Consider the following 23,521-nt stretch of genomic DNA (forward strand, 5'->3'; position numbering starts at 1 on the left):
TGGATGTAATGAAGTAAGGATAGATGAAGCAGAGGAATGAATCTGATATAGAAGCTATGGAAAATAATGAAGCTGAAGAGAAGAAAGAAAAGTATTGAATCATGAATGTAGACTTAGGGAACTCAGCAACTCCATAATGTGTAATAACATTTGTATCATAGGAGTTCCAGAAGAAGAGAGGGGAAAGGGGGCAGAAGGTTTATTTGAGCAAATTATAGCTTCCAACTTCCCTAATCTGGGGAAGGAGCCAGACATCCAAATCCAGGAGGTACAGGTAACTCCCATCAAATATAACAAAAGCCAGCCAACACCAAGACATCATAGTGAAATTTTTTTAAATATAGAGGTAAGGAAAGAATGCTGAAAAGAGCAAGGGAAAAGAAATCCCTAACCTACAAGAGAAGGCAAATCAGGTTTGCAGCAGATGTCTCCACAGAAACCTGCAGGCCAGAATGGAGTGGCAGGATATCATCAGCATGTGCAATGGGAAAAATCTGCAGCCAAGAATACTTTATCCAATAAGGTTGTCATTCAGAATAGAAGGGGAGATAAAGAGTTTCCCAGATAAACAAAACCTAAAGGAGTTTGTGAACACTAAATCAGCTCTTCAAGAAATGTTACAGGGGACCCTTTGAGTGGGAAAGAAAGATCAAAAGCAACAAAGAATAGAAAGGAATAGAGAAAATCTCCATAATCAGCAACTTTATTGGTAATACAATGGCACCAAATTTTTATCAGTAATTACTCTGAATGTAAATGGACTAAGTGCTCCAATCAAAAGACATAGGGTATCAGAATGGATTGAATAAATAATTGAATAAATAAATAAATAAGGCCCATCTATATGCTGCTTAAAAGATTCATTTTGGTCCTAAAGACACGTGCAGATTGAAAGTGAGGGATGGAGAAACATTTATCATGCAAATGGATGTCAAAAGTAAGCTGGAGTAGCAATACTTATATAAGACGAGCTAGATTTTAAACCAAGGACAAGATGAAGAAGATCACTGTATCATAATAAAGGAGTCTGTCCATCAAGAAGATCTAACAATCATAAATATTTATGCCCCCAACTTGGTAGCACCCAAATATATAAATCAATGAATAATGTAAAGAAACTCATTGATAACAATACAACAATAGTAAGGAACTTTAACACTCCACTTATAGCAATGGATAGATCATCTAAGCAGAGAATCAACGAGGAGACAAGGGCTTTGAATGACACACTGAGCCAGAAGGACTTAACAGATGTGTTCAGAACATTTCATCCTACAGCAGCAGAATACACATTCTTTTTGAGTGCCCGTGGAACATTCTCCCAAATAGATCACATACTGTGGTCACACATCAGGCCTCCACAAAGTATGAAAAAACAGATCATACCATGCATATTTTCAGATCACAACACCATGAAACTTGAAGTCAACCACAAGAAGAAATTTGGAAAGACCACAAATACATGGTTAAAGAACCTCCTACTAAAGAATGAGTGGGTTAACCAGGAAATTAAACAAGAAATTAAAAAAAAATGGATGGAAGCAAATGAAAATGAAAACATGACAGTCCAAAACCTTTGGGATGCAGCAAATGTGGTCACAGGAGGGAAGTATATCGTAATACAGGCCTATCTCAAGAAGCAAGAAAAGTCTCAAATATACAACCTGAGCTTACACTTAGAAAAGGAACAGCAGGGGCGCCTGGGTGGCTCAGTCGGTTGCGTGGCCGACTTCGGCTCAGGTCATGATCTCGCGGTCCGTGGGTTTGAGCCCTGCGTCAGGCTCTGTGCTGACAGCTGTGCTGACAGCTCAGAGCCTCGAGCCTGTTTCGGATTCTGTGTCTCCCTCTCTCTGACCCTCCCCCGTTCATGCTCTGTCTCTCTCTGTCTCAAAAATAAATAAACGTTTAAAAAAAAAAAAAAACCTGAAGCCTCAAAAGAGAAGGAACAGCAAATAAAGCCTAAAGCCAGCAGAAGGGGAATAATAAAGATTAGAGTAGAAATAAATGATATGGAAACAAACAAACCAAAAAGGCACAGTAGAACAGATCAATGAAACTAAGAGCTGGTTCTTTGAAAGAATTAATAAAATTGATGAACCTCTAGCCAGACTTACCAAAAAGAAAAGAGTAAGAACTCAGATAAATAAAATCACGAATGAAAGAGGAGAGATCACAGCCAACACCAAAGAAATACAAACAACTATAAGAGGATATGATGAAAAATTATATGCCAACAAACTGGGCAATCTGGAAGAAATGGATAGATTCCTGGAAATATGCAAACTACCAAAAGCGAAACAGGAAGAAGTAGAAAATTTGAACAGACCCATAACCAGCAAAGAAATTGAATCAGTAATCAAAAATTTCCCAACAAACAGAAGTCCAGGGCCATATGGCTTCATAGGGGAATTCTACCAAACATTTAAAAAAGAGTTAATACCTATTCGTCTCAAACTGTTCCAAAAACTAGAAATGGAAGGAAAACTTCCAAATTCATTGTATGAGGCCAACATTACCTTGATTCCCAAACCAGATAAAAAACCCCACTAAAAAGGAGAATTGGAGGCCACTATCCCTGAGGAACATGGATGCAGAAATTCTCAACAAGACACTTGCAGATTGAATCCAACAGTACATTAAAAGAATCATTCACCACTATCAACTGGGATTCATTCCTGGGTTCAGTATTCACAAATCAATCAATATGATGCACCACATTAATAAAAGAAAGGATAAGAGCCATATGATCTTCTCAATAGATGGAGAAAAAGCACTTGACAAAATACAGCATCCATTCTTGATAAAAAATCTTCAACAAAGAAGGATAGAAGGAATGTACTTCATCATCATAAAGGCCAAAACGAAAGACACACATCTAATATCATCCTCAGTAGGTAAAAATTGAGAGAACAAGATGGGGGCGTCCAGGCTCAACATGATTATTTAACAGAGTACTGGAAGTCCTAGCCTCAGCAATCAGACAACAAAAAGAAATAAAATACATTCAAATTGTCAAGGAAGAAGTCAAACTTTCATTGTTCACAGACAACATGATACTCCATGTAGAAAATCGAAAAGACTCCACCAAAAAATTATTGGAACTGATACATGAATTCAGCTAAGTCATAGGATATAAAATCAACATACAGAAATCTGTTGCATTTTTATACACCAGTAATGAAGCAGCAGAAAGAGAAATCGAGGAATCAATCCCATTTACAATTGCACCAAAAACCGTAAGATACCTAGGAATACAGAGGTAAAAAGATCTGCACTCTGAAAATTATAGAACATTTATGAAAGGAATTGAAGAGAACACAAAGAAATGGAAAAAACATTCCATGTTCATGTATTAGAAAAACAAATATTGTTAAAATGTCCTTATTACTCAAAGCAGTCTACACAATTAATGTAATCTCTATAAAAATACCACCAGTAGTTTTCATAGAGCTGGAACAAACAATCCAAAAATTTGGAACCAGAAAAGAGCTGGAATAGCCAAAGCAATCTTGAAAAAGCAAAGTAAAGCTGGAGGCATCACAATTCCAAACTTCAAGTTCTATTACAAAGCTGTCATGATCAAGACAGTATGATACTAGCACAAAAACAGGCACAAGGGTCAATAGAACAGAATAGAAAACTCAGTAATGGACCTACAACTATATGGTCAACTAATCTTCGACAAAGCAGGAAAGAATGGCCAATGGAAAAAAAGCCTCTTCAACAAATGGTGTTGGAGAAACTGGACAATAACATGTAAAAGAATGAAACTGGACCACTTATATCGTACACAAAATGAATTCAGAATAGACGAAGCACCTAAATGTGAGACAGGAAACCATCAAAATCCTAGAAGAGAACACATGCAGTAACCTCTCTGACTTCAGTTGTAGCAACTTCTTACTGGAATCATCTCCTGAGGCAAGGGAAACAAAAGCAAAAATAAACGATAGGGACACATCAAAATAAAAGTCTGCACAGTGAAGGAAGCAATCAACAAAACTAAAAGGCAGCCTTTGGAATGGGAGAAGATATTTGTAAGTGACATATGTGATAAAAGGTTTGTATCCAAAATGTATAAAGAGTTAATCAAACATCCCCCAAACAAATAATCCAGTGAAGACATGGGCAGAAGACATGAATAGACACTTTTCCAAAGAAGACATCCAGATGGCTAACAGACAAATGAAAAGATGCTCAGTATCGCTCATCATCAGGGGAATACAAATCAAAACCACATTGAGATACCACCTCATACCGGTCATAGTGGCTAAAATTAACTCAGGAAACAACAGATGTTTGTGAAGATGTGGAGAAGGAAACCTCTTGCACTGTTGGTGGAAATGCAGACTGGTACAGCCACTCTGGAAAACAGTATGGAGATTCCTCAAAAATTTCAACATTGAACTATATTATGATTCAACATCTCATGGGCTACCTATAATGATATTATGATTCTGTACTTCCTTATTCATTTTTTACTCAGAATGTTTCTGTAAAGTGATAGTTCTCCATAATTATTTGGTAAATCTGAAGGACAGCTCTTATAAGGAGAGGCAGAATAAATTCTAGATTCCTTTATTTTTTTCATTTAGCTGTTTTAAAAGTAACAAATTGAAAATCTTGTCTCTTCCAAAGTTAACTGATGATTTAAAAATATTTTTGTAAGCATGTGGATTTGTATATATTTAAGATTTTTGCTGTTTTTATTTTTGTCAGTGTTCATAATGTTCTGTCTTTTGTAGAAATCTCCTCAGGTTCATTCTTGTGGCCTTTTACATAATTCCATGAGCTTTTGCTTAATAATTTTCTTACTTTGTGTTATGATTAGATGTTCATATCATACATTTTTTCCCCCAGACTTATAATCCACTATATTTCTAGTGGAAATAAATTTGTTTCTTTCAGTAGGAAATGCTATTGAGAAATTATGCTCTGGATACCAGAGATATTCCTTGCTACTGGATTGGTCATTATCTCTAGACCTTTGTAGTGGACAGAGCTAGAAAATAGATTTTTCTTTTTAAAGAAAAAGTAGGAGTTCATATTGATAGTCCTAATTTAAATTCAGGACCATAAAGATTTTACTTTTTTAATCTTATATATGTAAGTCCTTTAAAACAGGCTGAAGGTGAAAACTGTGGCTCTCGATGACACTAACATAATTACTCATTTATTTTATCCCACAGTCTACATAGAATGCTCTCAGAACTAACAGTATTATTACTACAAACATGGAGGATTTCTTTCTCTTCTTTAAGCTATATCCTGGTGGGATGAATAGGTACATTACGTTTTAAAGTCACTTGAAATAATTCTTCTTTGTGTACATTTGCTGCTAACTTGATGTGTATTTAAATACATTTGTTTCATTGCTTTTGATATTTAAGGATTGAATTTATTAAATGTAATCTTGTACTATAACTATGTTAAGTAGTTATGTGGTTCTGAGTCAAATCTCTGAAACAAATGATATTCAGAAAAATTTAATTTCTATCTTGTTCCTTCCTTCCTACCTACCCTATAAGTCACCCTTTTAAAATGTTTTAGTTTGTACTTATCCATCATCCATCCAGCCATCTCTGTCTTTGTTCTTCATCTTAGATAAGCATTAGTAAATTGTGTATACTTTTCTCCACCTTGCTGTTTTAACCTTACAGTATACCCTGGAGATCACTCTACAGTGTGTATTCTCAGTGGGAGGCTATCACCTTAAGGGGGCAAGAGTTGGTTCTTGAGGGTGAAAGAAAAACTTGGATATTATAATGACTTGTGACCCTCCAGGGGGCCAAGGTATATAAACAGATATACAGTATATATGTGATATTAGTGTGTGGGGGTTGGTGGTGGTGATTAGGAATAAAAAGGTCTAAAAGGACTTCTTGGGGCAATACTGAAAAAAAGAAGACTGAGAAACTGTAGCAGTATATAGTATATTACTTGGTATTCCTCAATTATTTTAAAAGTGTATAGTGTCTATTACAATATAGTCAACTAGCCCTCTGTTTTTCAGCATTTGAGTAGTTTGTATTCCTTTGCAATTACGGACAGTGCTGCAATGAACGTATATGTTCTTTTGTATTTTTAAGAGTGTATCTTTGAGACAGATACTGAGAAGTGAGATTCCCAGGTCAAAGGTTAAATGCCTATGTAATTTGCTAGACATTGCCAAACTTGCTTATGGCAGTGTTTTAGTTTGTACTAGTGAATATGTTCTAAGTTAGCTTATTGTGAGACACTGGTGTCATTTATGAGAATCTTACTATCTTCTAATTGGCTCTGAGAAATATAATTTTCATATTACAAAATGCAGATATATACATTATTTCACCATTGGATTTTTTTCAAAATTATCACTACACTGCTTACCATATGTTGTTTAGATGAGAAAAATGGATCTATCTAAAAGGTCACATAGTTTGTTTTATTTATTTAAAAATTTTTTAATGTTTATTTTTGAGAGAGAGAGAAAGAGCACATATGGGGGAGGGGCAGAGAGAGAGGGAGACACAGAATCCGAAGCAGGCTCCAGGCTCTGAGCTGTCAGCACAGAGCCCTACATGGGCTAGAACTCAGGAACCATGAGATGATGACCTGAGCCATAGTTGGATGCTTAACCACCTGAACCACCCAGGCGCCCCAAAGGTCACATAGTTTATACTAGTTTTTAAAAAATGTGCTGTATCTGGTATTAGTAAAGATAGTTGCTGACATTAGTTTTTCAAGTAAATGGTGAGTATATGTATTTTTAAATGTTTTTTATTCAATAACAAATGTCTAAATTTAAGGTAAATTTTAAATTTAGACATTTAAATATACATATTTTGAAATTATACCAAAAATAGAGCTTAAATTTTTTTATATAATATATAAACAGATTTCTCGTTGGCCCATTTCACTTAATTTTTGAAATACTTTGGCCAACTACATCACCTAGTTTTCTTTAATTCATTGTTTTTATGAAGCTTTTAGTTTGTATAGTAAAGATCTCTTTGTATGTGAAGGTAGTGATCCTTAGTTCCCTGGTGAGCAGACTACATGCATCAATCTTGTCATTTGGTTGCTGCATGCTTTCTTTAGGGAATTGGTTCCAAATCCTGTTCGCAGTATTTGCCTTCACCATCCCCACAACTGCTCATCTGATTAGAGTCCTTCTTACTCTTATCCTATGTAGGATCTATAAATATTAGAGGTAGATTAAAAAGGAACATTATATTTTATGAGAAAAAGTTCCATGGATATACTGTTTCTTAGCAGTTTTGTATTTTCAGTTTTGTGTTCTGACTTTCAGTATAAAACCTGGGGGAGATTGCACAGTAACTCAGACTATTCATAACAGAGATTGAATTGAGTCAGTCTGTCCATGTGATCCGTTAGGTATTTATATCTTCCTGACAGGGCTGTAGTAGGCACTTGTATTTGTATTTGTGGAATAAATGAATGGCTGGGGAGCTACTGGCATTGCCATGCAGTAAATGGTTAATTAGGAAAGGACTTAGAATAGCTGAATATTTTGTCTGTGAAAAGCGGACAAAAAAAGCAGTCATGAAATTTCTAGAACTATGTGTCCTACAACACATTTAGGTGTTTGGAGGTTAAACATGTAAAAAGAAAAAGAATATGGGAGATGATGTGAAACTGTTGCAGTTATTTTTGTTAAAGGATTTCATTTTACATTACATTGTTGCACAAAATACTGCTGCTAGAAAAGTTTTGCCTACTAGTTTCCTTGACTGTGGAGCGAATTTGGGTTTTTAAAGAATATACGTCACATTTTCCTCTTCCTTTGTAGGCATTTGGGATCACAACTTTGTGAATTGGAAAAACTGATAGATAAAATGATGATTGCAGAGTTTTCTACTTATTCTCATAGTGACTTAAACAGACCACTGGATGATGACTGTCAAATTTTAGAAGAGGTACGTGTCTTAAACTGTGGATGAAATTGGTGTCATTGCTTAGTGTTAATTCCTAATAGTATTAGTTTAGAACACATTCTTCTCAGATTATAATGAGCAAAAAAAATTTCAAGCTCAAGTCAGACCTCTGTGAAGTCCTTCCCTAACTATGTGATTTTAGCAAGCACCATAATTGTTCATTATCCTATGAAGTTAGAGAATAAAGTAACTTTATAGCTTAATTAGAAATTGGATTTAAAATGAGGTCTTATATATATCTTATAAACCAAGCTTAAAATATAGATATAGGATGAATTAACATATATCCATGTGTATGCATGTACTGGAGTATGTTTGTTATAAAAGTGATCATTATTATATAGTAACTTATCAGTCATTAACAGTCACTGAACCCCTGTTATGAACATGTTTTATGCATATGCTTATACATAAGATCCAGGCTTCACTTATCTGCTGACTGTTCAATGCTGATTACCACCAAGAACTAGGAAAGGATCCAGAAGCCCTGATAGCAGCCTAAGTAAAGAGATTTTTGTATGTGTTAGCAGTTAATTCCCCACAAATTTTCCAGGTCATCAGGATTTGAGAAGGATACTTTCTACCTACTTGTTGAAACTATGCTAAAATGTACTCATATTGTTTTGTCCCCAAGACAGCTTCATTTGATCCACTGTAGTGCATTAGGATTTATCTGTTTTTAAAACTATGACTCCAATAATCTGATGACAAGATAGCTGTAGAAGGGGTTTTTGGGGGCTTCTAGAAAATACCATGTGCAGGATAGAGATCTGAGGATCAAATAATGAAACGCTTGATGTTGAATATTTCTACTTCTGAGTGACATTATTCTATATTTAAATTGTGAAATTCCATACTTTTATTTTAATAGGAAAGACTTGTATCTCTTGTATTTGGACTTTTAAAACAAAGAAAACTTAATTTTTTAGAAATCTATAGTGAAGAAATGATTATTACAGCAAAGAATATCATTAAACAGGTAAATATACATTTTTATTTTATATATTTTGGTCTAGAATCTTTTTTTTTAATTTTTTTAATGTTTATTTTTCGAGAGTGAGAAAGCATGAGTGGGGGAGGGGCAGAGAGCAAAGGAGACAGAATCCGAAGCAGGCTCCACACTGTCAGTGCAGAGCCCTATGTGGGGTTTGAACTCATGAATTGCAAGACCATGAAGTCAAGAGTCAATGCTTAACTGACTGAGCCACCCAGGTGCCCCTAGAATCTTTTTATCAAATTTATTTTTACATGATCTAGTAATAATATATATGCAGTATAATAGTAACATTTTCTCATTTATTTAAAAACTTAGAATATAGAAAAATAGAAGAAAAAATAGACCTACTAGCCAAAAGATTATCACTTTAAGAATATTTCTAAGTGTAGGGGGATCTGGGTCGCTCAGTCGGTTGAACATCTGACTCTTGATTTCGGCTCATGTCGTGTGATCCCAGGACAATGAGATCAAACCCCAGGGTCATGGAATCAAGCCCCACATTGGGATCTGTGCTGAGCGTGGAACATGCTTAAGATTTTCTCTCTCTCCCTCATGCCCCTCCCCTCAGCTTGTGTGTGTGTGTTTGTGTGTGTGTGTGTGTGTGTTCTCTCTCTCTCTTAAAAAAAAAAGTATTTTTAAGTGTAATTCTAAGTGTAAATTGTTACTGATGTTTTTCATTGTTGCTATCATACTGTATATATGATTGTGAATTGTACATATATTTCAGAATCATAACATAAGCATTTTCTCTTATAAGCCTTCAGACACATCATTTTTGATGGTTGTATAAAATCCTATCCACATTTTATTAGTTATGCCTTTCCTCTGTGTTGAATATTTACATTTTTTCAGTTCGGTACTGTAGAACACTGTGACACACATATTTGGTGTAAAGTTTTGTTGGGTTTTTCCATAGTTAAGACTATTTTCTTATAGCTGATTTCTAGATGTGGAATTATTGGTCAGAGAGTGAAAAGTATTTTTAAAGCTATTTGATAGAGTTGAATTGCTTTCTAAAAAGATTTTACCAAATACATTCTCACCTGCAGTAGGTAAATGTTTATTTCCTCTTATCCTTATCTTTAAGAAATTATTATTGTAAACTAAAACCTTTTTCAGTCTCATCTTTGTTTTGCTGTTTTACTCTGATAAATATTAAACATTAAACTTCAGTTTTTCTAAATATGAGAAACAATAATTTTAAATATACTTATTAGGCTTAATGATCATCATCAGGTTGAATGTACATTTCTGAGTTTTTAATGTTTAAATAAAACAAGCAAAAAAAGATTAGTAATCATACCACCTTTTTTACTTCTTTTGAATACTAAAACACTATATTTTAAAATTGTTATGACCACTTTCAAAAATTGTTGGCAATAGCTACTAGCACTAAATGTACACATATATTGTAACTCAGCAATTCTACTGCCAGGTATTTATCAGCAGAAATGCATATATAAATTTACCAAAACAGCATAATATTTCATGGCAGCACTATTTGTAATAAAAACTGGAAAAACCCAGATTTTTCTTTTTTTTTCTTTGAAAAACCCAAATTCTGTCATCAGTAAAAAAAAAAAAAAAAATGATCGAGTTGTGGTATATTTGTATGAATACTGTACAGCAATGAGAATGAATAAATCACATGGAACAAATGGATGAATATCACATATATAATGTGGAGCCAAATAAACCAAACACAAAGGAGTCACAAAGGAGACACACTTTTGTAATTAATCTATGATATTAGAATTAATCTGTGGTATTAAAAATCACGATAGTATCTTTTCGGAGAAAATAGTGACTAGAAGGGAAGCAAGAGAGGTGTTTACTGGCAGTGTTTAATTTCATGATCCGAGTTTTCATTACATAAGTGTACTCCATTTGTAAAAATAGATTTGAACATAATTTGTGTAGTTTTATATATGTATGTGATACTTCTAAACAAATTTTATGAAACTGCTGTGTTGTAATTCCCAGGATTCTCCTGAAGTCTAAGCATTTTTTTAACTTAATCTGTTACATATATTGCAAGAAAACATAACCTCCAAAATGAACTTTTTTTTGGAATTTTAATATGGGGCTTATACCTTATTCCTAAGAATTATGGTTCTGGGTGTTGTTCTGTTTGTTTGGTGTGTGGTTTTGAATAGTTTTAAATAGTAAGGGATTTTAGTTAATATAACAGTTCAAGCATATCCTGGAATAATTATTTAATAGGGTAAGGATATAATGCTACAGTGTTTTATACACCTTGACGTGTGTATAAAAGACACAAGAGACGTCTGGTAAAATGATCGTAGTCATTGAGGTCATTTTTTTTTTTTTTCCCGTGGAAGCCATTTTTAATATGTAAATGAACCATGAGGTACTTAGAATTCTAAAGATGTTAATTGAATTTTTTTCTTAAAATTTGCAGTGTGTGATTAATAAAGTTTCACAAATAGAAGAAATTGACACAGATGTTATTGTGAAGTAAGTATAAATATTACGTTGGGAGTTATCAGTTAGGGAAAAGATGACACATTAGAATAATCTGAGGAGGATTTAATTAAGGAATTATTTACTAAGGTATGGGCAGAGTGTAGAAAAATCACAAGTGACAGTGCAGTACCTTTAAGGGACAAGAGATGAGAACAGTAGGATTCAGGAGAAGGCCACTTAGTAGTAGGAAAAAAAAAGGCCTGTAGTAGTTGAAGTGATCTGCAGTGCTGGAGGCAGTCTTCCTGAGACAACCTCTCAGGGAGGGAGGTGGAGCTATCAGTACCTTTCTTCCTTCCAGTGTTTTATAAGGGCTCCTCCTTGGCCACGCCCAGCAGGTCAACCTCCCAGGGCAAGAGGCTACAAGGTAGGTATGGAGGAGAGAAATTGAAGATGGTCCATTTCAGAGGAATCACAGTGTTATGTTTAAATTATTTAGCTATCTGATTAAAACCCAGCTTCTAATTGACTTTGAGGAATTTGAGTACATGATTTTGAATTGCCTCATGCCTGTAATTTTTTGTTTTTGCCCTTTAAATTCCTATTTTTTTTCATTTTGAGATTGGTGATAAATATTTTATAACTGAATTTCTAGTTCATATAGATATCTAAACTCTATTTATTAAGTGGCCCAAGATATGAATAGCAATATGAATCACTGTGAAATTTTTCCAGGCCAAATTCATAGAATAAGGATTGAGGGGTTTTAATTTCTACACTATTACCTAGTGAAAACTCTGTTTCAGAATTAGTTGAAGCAACTGTAACAATGCAGGAATCACTAGTAGTTGGAAAAATTAAGTTAGTGGTATTCTGTTAAAAGCTCTATGGACCTGGAGAGTCAGTTATTTTAAATTTTATTCCCTAGGAAATTTTCTCAAATAGAAAAATTCCTGTATTGCAAATATAGAAGTATCTTTTGAGAATAAACTCCTAAGTGCCCAAAGACAAATATTTTTTTCTTTGAATTTTTTTTTTTCTAGGCTTGCAGATCAGATGAGAATGTTGAATTTTCCTCAGTGGTTTGATCTGCTGAAGGACATTTTCTCTAAGTTTACAATTTTCCTACAAAGAGTTAAGGTAAGTTTATGTGATTTTCAGTTTATCCAGAATATCACTAAAATTAAGTCCACTTTCTAGATATATACATATAGAATCAGATTAGAAAAACATAATTTCTTTGTTTTTTGTAATTTTTTTGTTTATTTTGACAGGGGGTGGGGAAGGGGCAGAGAGAGGGAATCCCAAGCAGGCTCCATGCTGTCAGCACACAGCCCAATGCAGAGCTCAGTCTCATGAACTGTGGTATCATGACCTGAGCCAAAATCAAGAATGAGCCATTGAACTGACTGACCACCCAGGCACCCCTGTTTTTGTAATTTCTCTAAAGAGCCTTGGTTTCAAATAAGATTTGAAGTGCTTCAGAGTATTTTGATACTCTATAATTTAGGATAAGTTTTGTATTAAAAAATATAGTGCTTACTTGGCATTAAATATTATAAAATAATACTTCCTCTTATGATTTTGTGATTTTTGAATCTCTCTAGATTATCTATAGGCACAATATGTGAAACACTCAAAAATCTGTTCTAAACCACTAATGTTTTCTAGAAATCTTTAATCCTGATATAATGGTATTTTTAAAAAAATTTTTTTAATGTTTATTTATTTTTGAGAGAGAGAGAGAGAGAGAGACAGTGTGTGAGCAGGGGAGGGGCAGAGAGAGAGGGAGACACAGAATCTGAAGCAGGCTCCAGGCTCTGAGCTGTCAGCACAGATCCTGACGCAGGGCTTGAACTCATGAACTGTGAGATCATGACCTGAGCCAAAGTCAGGCTTAACCGACTGAGCCACCCAGCCGCCCCAACAGCATTTTTTAACATATAATTCATATTTAAATTGCTCTACTAATGTCCTTTATTTTGCAGGCTTTTATTTTACTTTTTAATCTGAGGTCCGATCAAGGATTATGCATTTATATTTAATTATTCTGTCTCTTCAGTATAATCACTTAATTTTAAACCAGTCAATATAAGGAAAAGAACATATGCCACAGAGCATTTTTCAGAAGAAAAGATGTCACAGACTAATGCATTGTAGTTAGAATCACTAACATGTCACAGCTGTGTTTTAATAAGACAATGCTTAGGAATTACTGAATGTAACAGGTTGTGAAATTTGCTATTCTTTGAATTATCAGATGTCAGTATTGTGTTACATGTGCTAGTTAACATCCCTGGCATCTCCTTAGTATTCTGTTAAATGGCCTGGGGGACTTTGGTACTTAATCTGTGACATGACTTTATCAACATTGGAGTGATGCTAAGTCATGTGTATAACCTTTCTGAGTGGGAAAAGTTTTTAAAAATGTGATTCACTGTACTTTAGGCTCCTACCAAAATGTTGGTCCCACTCATTTGTAGTGATGATAGCAAACCTATAGATGTGGATTGCTCAAATAACTAAGCCACGTTTTCACTTTTTCTCATATTCCCGCCATGACTTCATCACACATACTTCTATTATTGTATGTCTGGATGTATATAACTCTTACACTGCAGATTGTAGAATTGACCAACTTTTTGCCAGTATTCTTTTTTATTTAAGTATAATTAATATACAGTGTTCTGGGGGCGCCTGGGTGGTTCAGTTGGTTAAGCGTCTGACTTTGGCTAAGGTCATGATTGATGTCACAGTTTGTGAGTTCGAGCCCTGCATCAGGCTCTGTGTTGACAGCTCAGAGCCTGGAGCCTGTTTTGGATTCTGTGTCTCCCTCTTTTTCTGCCCTTTCCCCACTAGTGCTCTCTCTCTCTCTCAAAAATAAATGAATATTAAAAAATTAAAATACACTGTTCTATTAGTTTCCAGTGTATAATATAATGATTCAGCAGTTCTATAAATTACTCAGTGCTCATTACAATAAGTGTACTCTTAATCCCCTTCACCTATTTCACCCTTCTTCCCACCTCTCTCCTGTTTGGCAACCACCAGTTGTCTATATGTATGAGTCTGTTTTTTTCTCTTTTTTTCTGTTTGTTTTGTTTTTTATATTCCACATATGAATGAAATCGTATGGTATTTGTCTTTCTCTGACTTACTTCATTTAGCATTATACCCTCTAGATTCTTCCATGTTGTTGCAGATGGCAAGATTTCATTCTTTTTTTATGGTTGAGTAATGTTCCGTTGTATATATATATATACCACGTCTTTATCCATTCATCTATGGATGAACACTTGGGTTGCTTTCATATCTTTTGCCAGTAATTTTTTTATAGCTATTTCACTTTTAGGTTCTCTATCAGTTAAACTAAGTGAAATCTTTATTTGATATATATACAATATGGGAACAGTGACTTATCATAGTTGTAGTTTCTCATTTTCACATTTAGACCCCTTAAGCTAATACTTCTGTAAAACATCTTTGAAGATGATATATAACGTATAAATATGGTACTTTTTTCTTTGAAAAAAGTTTGTGATTCTGTAAGGGTATAATTTCATTGAAAAATAATGTTAATTACAAGCTGTTCATTTTTATTTTTTTTTTAATTTTTTAAAATTTAAAATTTAAAAAAATTTTTTTTTCAACGTTTATTTTTATTTTTGGGACAGAGAGAGACAGAGCATGAACGGGGGAGGGGCAGAGAGAGAGGGAGACACAGAATCGGATACAGGCTCCAGGCTCTGAGCCATCAGCCCAGAGCCTGACGCGGGGCTCGAACTCACGGACCGCGAGATCGTGACCTGGCTGAAGTCGGACGCTTAACCGACTGCGCCACCCAGGCGCCCAAGCTGTTCATTTTTAATTGAGAATTTTCAAATAACTGCAAATTGGAAAGAACCCAGATATCTAACAGTAGAGGGAAGGGTAAAGTAAATTATGCCTGGTATATTCATTACCATGGAATATCATGCATCTGAGGATTTTTAATGTTGAAGAAAATGTGTAGATTATAACATTAAGTGAAGGGACAGTATAGGCCTGTTTATATAGTATGTGATCAGCTATGTTAAAAAGATTTATTATCTCTTCATCTTCATACAATAAAGAGACAGTTTGTCTTTTTGGTGGTTATCTTTTGGCAGTATAATTTAAATTCATTATTAATTTCTTTGTTTTTCCTAAATATTTCTACAAAGAGAGGTATTACTTTTATAATCAGAAAAGGTTGTTTTGGCTTTTACTAGTGTTTACCACATTATAGGAATAAACTATTTGAAGTTCATAATTTAATTTACCAGTACACAAAGGCTCCAGTTTCTTCATATTCTAACACTTGTTTTTCTTGTTTTGTTTTTTGTTTTTGTTTTTTGATAGTAGCCATTTGAATGGGTGTGAGGTGGTATCTCATTTTGGTTTTGATTTGTATTTTTCTAATGATTAGTGATGTTGAGCATCCTTTCGTATGCTCATTGGCCATTAGTATGTCTTCTTTGGAGAAATACTTTCTTTGCTCATTTTTTAATCAGATTTTTTTGTTGAGTTGTAAGAGTTCTTTATATATTGTGGCTATTTAACCCCTTAGTAGATATATGGTAGGCAAATTATGTTTAGTGTAACCCATTTAAGATACTTAGAATATATGCAGTGTACTCTCAGGAGATTGCTACTTCAATCAATGAAAATACAGAACTCCATTCTTAAGCTTTAGGGAACCCATTTCTCTTGAGTAGTTCTTTTTCACAAAGTCACCTTTACTGTGATAAAAGATTGGTGTAATTATGACATGCATGACCTTGACACTCATTTATAAGATTTTAAAAAGTACATATGCAGAATTCACTTTTGGGGACTTTAGATACATGTTATTTTAAATCCTTTAAAAATATATCCTGTTTTCTTATAGGCAACGTTAAATATCATTCACAGCGTTGTTCTCTCAGTTCTTGACAAAAACCGAAGGACCAGGGAATTGGAAGAGATTTCACAACAGAAGAATGCTGCAAAAGACAATTCACTGGACACAGAAGTGGCTTATTTAATCCATGAAGGCTTGTTTATAAGTGATGCATTCAATGAGGGTGAATTAACACCTATAGCAATCGACACTACCTCTCAAAGAAATGCATCTCCAAATAGTGAGCCCTGCAGCAGTGATTCGGTATCCGAACCAGAATGTACTACTGATTCTTCATCCAGCAAAGAGCAGACATCATCATCTGCTACTCCAGGAGCTGTGGATATGATGTGAGTATGCTGACTGCTGCCAACTTCATAAGATTTTGAGTAAGACTGATTTTTTCAATTTATTGAAAAACCATATGAACTTTGGTCTTGGAATTTAACAAAAATAAATTAATTTTACAAAACACATATCTTTTTGAAAATGTAATGTAAGGAGGTGAGCATTGGAAGTAATTGAAAATTACAGAATTTTAAGGCTGGAAAGGAACCATTTAATTAAATGCCCTTATTTCAGAGCATTTATTTGACTTATTTAAAGTCACTAGTGGCAGAACTTGTCCTGAAAATCAGGTCAGCATTACCTTGTTTATTTTTCTTTCTTTTCCTATAACGCCTTTGTATTTTGTATATAGTAAAGATCTGTTTGATTTAGTTTTTCAAAGGCATGAATTTCCAAGCAGATCATACCATTTTTTCAAACATGACTTTTTAAAACTTACTTTGAAATAATTTCAGATTTACAGAAAAGTTGCCAGAATTGTACGAAAAAGTCATTTGTTGACAGTTTACCACATTGCCTTCTTTCTCCCTTTCTTCCTTTTTCTCTTTCTTGCTCCCTTCTTCTCTCTTTGTCTCTCATGATAATATTTTTTTCTGAATCATTTGGCAAAAGGTTGCAGACATGATGTCCCATTATTTCTGTATTCTTAAGTGTATATTTCTTAAAATACAAGAATACTCTCTTAAATAACTACAGTTAACCAATTATAATGAAGAAAACATGATACATTATTACCTTGCAATCCATACATCCCATTCACCAGTTGTCCCAATAACCTCTTGTGTGGAAAAAACAAAACAAGGCCAATAAAATCTTTCTGACCCAAGAACGTAGTATGGATTTAATTATCGTTAAGAATAATAACTCAGCATGTACTTTTATTTTTACACAAGTCAGCCTATGGCCAAGGAGTTTATGTGGGTTGCAGTTACAGCATAAAGTCAACTGTAATACCTTCCTCCTCACCAAAAAGAAAACCCTGAACTACATATTAATAAAAATATTTTTTCTCTGTTCAGGCTAACATTTCACATTTACTGGTTAGGGTGCAGTCTAAAACTTACAAGGGGTGTACAAATCCTATAGCTCAAACAGCGTAGAATTTTGTTTCTGTCATGTAACAGTTCAGAGATGAGAGGTCCACAGTGGAGAAGGCAGCTCTGCTGTCCACATTTTCCAGCTTTCATCTGTAAAGAGGCTGCTTCAGCTTTTATCATCAAATCCGCATCCTTAGCCGCAGGATGGAAAGGACAAAGGGTGGTACCCTCCTTAATTTTTTGTTTTGTTTTAACTTTTTACTTGGAGTATAATGCACATATAGGCCAATATATCAATTGTACGTGTTCACCTCCATGATTGTAAAGTGAGTACACTGGTGTAATCACCACCCAAATTAAGAAATAGAACATTACCAGCTCTCTGGAAACCTTCCTTGCAACTGTGTTTTCACTCTTTCCCAAGGAAGACCACAAAAACTGTTGGTTTTTCTGGTTTTTAAACTATATAAATGGAACCATAAATGGAATCATGTTCTTTTGTCTCAAATTTCTTTCCCTCAAAATTCTATTTGTGCTATTCTTCTAAGTTGTTGCATGTAGCAGTAATTTTATTTGTGTACAGTATTCCCCTGACTACACCATTATGTATTCTACTGTAAATGAAATTTGTGTTATTTCCATTTTGATTGTTGTCAACATTCTTCTAGGTGTCTTTTGTATGTGTGTTATAAGCATAATATATACCTAAGAATGACTGAGGTATATGAATGGTCAGTTTAGCTAATAAGAATTTCCCATAGTGATTGTACTCTTTTATAGTCCCATCAGCAATGTGAAAGAGTTCCTGTTTTTCTACATCTTCATTCACTCTTGGGTGTTGTCAGTCTTTTACATGTTAGCCATTCTGGTGGGTATGTTGCAGGTATATTAGTTTTACTTTTGATTTCCCTGATCATTGGTAAGAGATCACTTTTCATATATTCATTGACTATTTGATGTTCTCTTTTGTGAAGCACCTATTCAAGTTCTTTGCCCACTTCTCTGCTGGGCTGTGTTCATTTCTTACTGATTTATGGGAGTTCTCTATGTAGTCTCAGCACAAGCCTTTGTAAGGTAACTGCAGTGCAGATATGGGCACAAAAGAGGAAATAATTTCCCAGGCAGGAAATGGGAAAAGAAAAATAATGGAAAGAATTAGACAGTTTTGTGGTTTTTTTAAACATTTATTTTAAATTGTGGTGAAAAACACATAACAAAATATACCATCTTAACCATTTCTAAATGCACAGTCCAGTAGTAGTAAGTATATTTATATTGTTGTGCACCCAATCTCCAAGACCTTTTTCATCTTGCAAAACTAAAACTCTATACCCATTTAGCAACAACTCCCCATTTCTTCCTCTACCTGTCCCCCAGAAGCCACCCTTCTACTTTTGGTCTTCGTGAGTTCAACTACTTTAGGTACTTCATATAAGTGGAATTATACAGTATTTGTCCTTTTGTTATTGGCTCAATTCACTTAGTATACTGTCTTCAAAGTTCATCCATGTTGTAGTATGTGTGAGAATTTCCTTCCTTTTTAAGGCCAAATAATATTCCATTGTATGTATACATCACATGTTTTTATCCATTCATCTGTTGGTGTACTTTTGGATTACTTCCATCTTTTGGCTATTGTGAATAGTGCTACTGTGAACGTGGGTGTGCAAATCTCTTTGAGATCCTGCTTTTAGTTCTTTTCTGTATGTACCCAAAAGCAGAAATGCTACATCATCTTTATAAAGTTTTTTTTTTTTTTCCTGTGAATGTGAAAGAGATCCAATTAAACTTAAAAAATTAGAATTCTTTTTAGGGGCACCTGGGTGGCTCAGTCAGTTAAGCATCTGACTTTTGAATTTGGCTCAGGTCACGATCTCACGGTTGGTGAGTTTGAGCCCTGTGTTGGGCTGTGCTTTGACAGCTTGGAGCCTGCTTGGGATTCTGTTTCTTTTTCTCTCTCTGTCCTTCCCTGCCTGCTGTCTGTCTGTCTCTCTCTCTTTCTCTCTCTCTCTCTCTCTCTCTAAATAAATAAATAAATAAATAAATAAATAGACTTAAAAAAATTCTTTGTAAAAAGCAACATTACAAATAACTAAATTAAATGATTTTCTTAAAATACCAAACTTCCCATCTTTTTGGATGGTCACCCTACTTAAAGATATGAGAGTTGTTTTTATCTGCTATTTTTTGTTAAAAAAAAATTTTTTTTTTAATGTTTATTTACTTTTGAGAGAGAAAGAGAGCATGAGTGGGGAAGGGGCAGAGAGAGGGAGACACAGAATCCCAAGCAGGCTTCAGGCTCTGACCTGTCAGCACAGAGCCTGACGCGGAGCTCGAACACACGAACCATGAGATCGTGACCTGAGCCGAAGTCAGACGCTCAACTGACTGAGCCACCCAGGCACCCCTGTTTTTTTTAATCTTTGTGAATTGCTAGCATATTGCCAAGAGTTTCATGTTCTTAATCTTTCTATTACATGGGGGCAAATTTTAAACATCCTTCACAAAATGCAATTTTATTTCAGTAGTAAATTTGAACTGTATTTAAAAAAAATTTTTTTAATGTTTATTTATTTTTGAGAGAGAGAGTGTGAACAGGGAGGAGCAGAGAGAGAAGGAGACACAGAATCTGAGGAAGGATTCAGGCTCTGAGCTGTCAGTACAGAGCCCCACATGGGGCTGAAACCCACAAACTGCGAGATCATGACCTGAACCCAAGTCGGACACTCAACAGACTGAGCCACCCAGGCACCTTGTAAATTTGACCTTTAAAATTTAAGCAAACAATTTTGTGGGAGTTGGTATTGAAATAGCATTGGACTATTTATATAGAAGTAAATGTTGGAGTGGAGGAAGCTTAGCAGATTAGAAATGGAATTAGACTGATTCTAGGTTCTAGTCCTTTAACCTGTGACCTTGGGTAGGTCATTTAAACTTTCAAAGATTCAGTGTCCTCATCCTTAAAGTAGATATTTATCTACCTGTCTTAGGAGTGTGAGAACCAAATGAGTTGCTTTTTCTGAGAGTAAGAATATTAATCCTTTATTTTATTTTTTAATTTTAATTTTATTTTTTATTTATTGTGAGAGAGAGTGAGCATGAGTTGGGGAGGAGCAGAGGGAGACAGGGAGAGAGAACCCTAAGTAGGTTCTACTGCTGTCAGTGTGGAGCCTAAGGCATGCTTCAGTCTCATGAACCATGAGATCATGACCGGAGTTGAAATCAAGAGTCAAATGTTAACTGACTTAGTCAGCCAGGTGTTCCTCCCTCTATTACTTTAAAGCATCAGTAAATAAATTTAATGATATTATAATTTTGAAGGATAGCAGGCAATAACTTCCCTTAATACCTTAACCCAGTTAGGGTAGTGGTTTGCCTCAAATTAACATACATCAGATTCTCTTTGTAAGACCTTTGAAAATTATTTTAATTCTATTGAAAGGGAGAGAAATGATGCAAAGGCACTTAAACTTGGTTCATAATAGCACTGCATTGAATTGTTGGTATGGAATCAGTGGTCTTTATACATGCCTCAAGAAAAACAAATGTTTAAAAACAGGAAGTCTTCTCAAAACTGGAAAAAATACATTTCGTCTTATACATATTTCTGTTTGTCAGTTCTTTGAGGACAGCGACCTGTTGTGTCCTCTCTAGTACAGTGCTCAGGAAATATTAGTTCAGTTGAACTGAATATTAACTATCATTCATAATTATAAGTAAAAAAAAAAGTGCCTATTTTTCATGAAATAATCTTCCTTCTTCCTCCTTCCAGTGTGTCATTTTAAGCACCCTGTGTACAGCCTGCCAAAGCTACCACCTTGTACCTAACTAGAATTTTTTATTTTTGCTGTAGTTTTTGCAGAATTTTCACTTGGAGTCTGAAATAAGTATGGAACATGCTACAGCAGAGAGAGAAAATTATTTCTATATAAGATTAGGGTAAAATATTTGTATTATCCAAGCTTATTTAAGTAATGATTCACCACACACAAAAAAAGCATTTGATACGTTACAGAATTCTTCCTCAAATGCAAATTTTATAGCTTTTTGTTTTTTATTGATATGCTACCTGTGGAGACAGTGTACTCACAATTTCCCCTGACTTGATCTCTTTTTTATCATTTTCAGGGTCAATGAAGACATGAAATTAACTGATTTAGAGCTAGAAAAACTGGCAAATAATATCCAGGAGTTATTGTATAGTGCCTCAGATATATGCCATGATCGAGCCGTCAAGTTTCTCATGTCAAGAGCAAAGGTTAATTGTTTGATAAAGCTTTAGATATTTTATATATAGTATAATTATTTTGAAGATCTAGAATCATATCCTTGCTTGTGTCCCTATGTTCCCCATAATGCATATTATGTATTTATATATATATATACACACACACACATACATATACATATATACGTATGTATATATATATATATATTTTTTTTTTTGAGAGAGAGAGAGAGAGAGAGAGAGAGAGTGAGCACAAGCATGAGCAGGGGAGGGACGGAGGGAGAGGGAGAGAGAATCTTAAGCAGGTTCCATACCCAGTGCAGAGCCTGACAGTGGGACTCGATCTCATGACTGTGAGATCATGATCTGAGCCAAAAATCAAGAGTCGGATGGTTAACTGAGCCACCTAGGTGCCCCATCATATTATATTTTAAATACTTAATAAAGTTAATGGTACTGGTATGGCCTGTTAGGGAGATGTTGAAATGTAAAATAATCCAAATGAAAGAAATAGGAAAATCTATTATTCTTTGAAAAAAATTATTAAAAGACTTAATTTTGAAATATGATACCTTAATTAATTTGACGTTAATATGCTATTTTATATGTATGTATATGTATATGTATATATACACCCACACACACCATATATGTGTGTATAACTGGCCAATATGTTAATAAAATTAGTTGAATTCCAATATTGTGAAAATTTTATAGTATGACCTGAATTTATTTGAGCTACTGTATTATAAAGGAATCAGAGTAAAATTTGGACATTTTAAGTTTTTAATGTTCAATTTCTGGGACTGAGGTATTGAGAAATTTCATTAAAAATAATGTTAAGATAATATTCATGAATTAATATGTATTATTAAAATAATTAATAGTAACATATCAAACTAAGTTTGTTTTATAGCTTGTTCATATTTGATGTTATTCCTAATTCTCTGTCATGATTTTTGTGTTATCTTTAAAATTTAGGATGGTTTTCTTGAGAAGCTAAATTCCACGGAATTCATAACACTTTCTAGATTAATGGAAACATTCATTTTAGATACTGAACACATCTGTGGAAGAAAAAGCATGTCATTACTTGGAGCACTTCAGAGCCAAGCTAATAAATTTGTAAACAGGTTTCATGAAGAGAGAAAAACTAAGCTGAGGTATCATTACCATGTTCATTCTGCTTTTCAGTTTTTTCCCTTTCCTTTACAAAACATGATTATATTTAATTGATTGGTTAACCAAAACCCCTAAAAAACCTATTTTCCACTAAAGGCAGACTGTGGAATTAAAATCCCATTTCTCAGCTTTCCAAAGTGGAATTAGAATGTTTATTTACTTGTCACAAAGATCCTCAATAGATTGGCTTTTCTTTTCCCACTCAGTGGTGAAGTTAATTATGTTTCATTACTCTTCTTGGATAGGCTAAGAGATATAAAAAGAAATATTTTCTGAAAGTACTCATTATGAATGATTTCAGTTTATTAAGGTATACATTTATTTTAAAAATCTTAGTACTAATAACAGCTAGTGGCCATTACTGTTTAAAAGTCAATGCCTTGTTTACATGAGATCTACTTGAATTTAACTAAGATACATATAGTGTCTTTATTATTACTAAAAGATATGAGAACAAAAGTCTTACAT

General features: G+C 34.2%; 1 protein-coding gene across 6 annotated transcripts in view; it reads left to right on the top strand.

Annotated features, from left to right (window-relative positions):
- VPS54 (VPS54 subunit of GARP complex) overlaps window positions 1-23,521 on the top strand; it is a 140,214-nt gene that overhangs the window by 40,200 nt on the left and 76,493 nt on the right. For all 6 annotated transcript variants that reach the window (XR_005785461.1, XM_040458275.1, XM_040458277.1 and 3 more), the window contains exons 8-14: window positions 7,793-7,919; window positions 8,809-8,916; window positions 11,357-11,412; window positions 12,402-12,498; window positions 16,268-16,608; window positions 21,772-21,901; window positions 22,853-23,034. Coding sequence is in view for 5 of the 6 variants with exons in the window: in XM_040458275.1 (XP_040314209.1) it covers window positions 7,793-7,919; window positions 8,809-8,916; window positions 11,357-11,412; window positions 12,402-12,498; window positions 16,268-16,608; window positions 21,772-21,901; window positions 22,853-23,034 (1,041 nt within the window). In the remaining variant the exon portion in view is untranslated. The remainder of the gene's footprint in view (window positions 1-7,792; window positions 7,920-8,808; window positions 8,917-11,356; window positions 11,413-12,401; window positions 12,499-16,267; window positions 16,609-21,771; window positions 21,902-22,852; window positions 23,035-23,521) is intronic.

The sequence above is a fragment of the Herpailurus yagouaroundi genome, unplaced genomic scaffold (genome assembly GCF_014898765.1).
Source record: "Herpailurus yagouaroundi ecotype Mexico unplaced genomic scaffold, PumYag 221, whole genome shotgun sequence".
NCBI classification, from domain to species: Eukaryota; Metazoa; Chordata; class Mammalia; order Carnivora; family Felidae; genus Herpailurus; species Herpailurus yagouaroundi.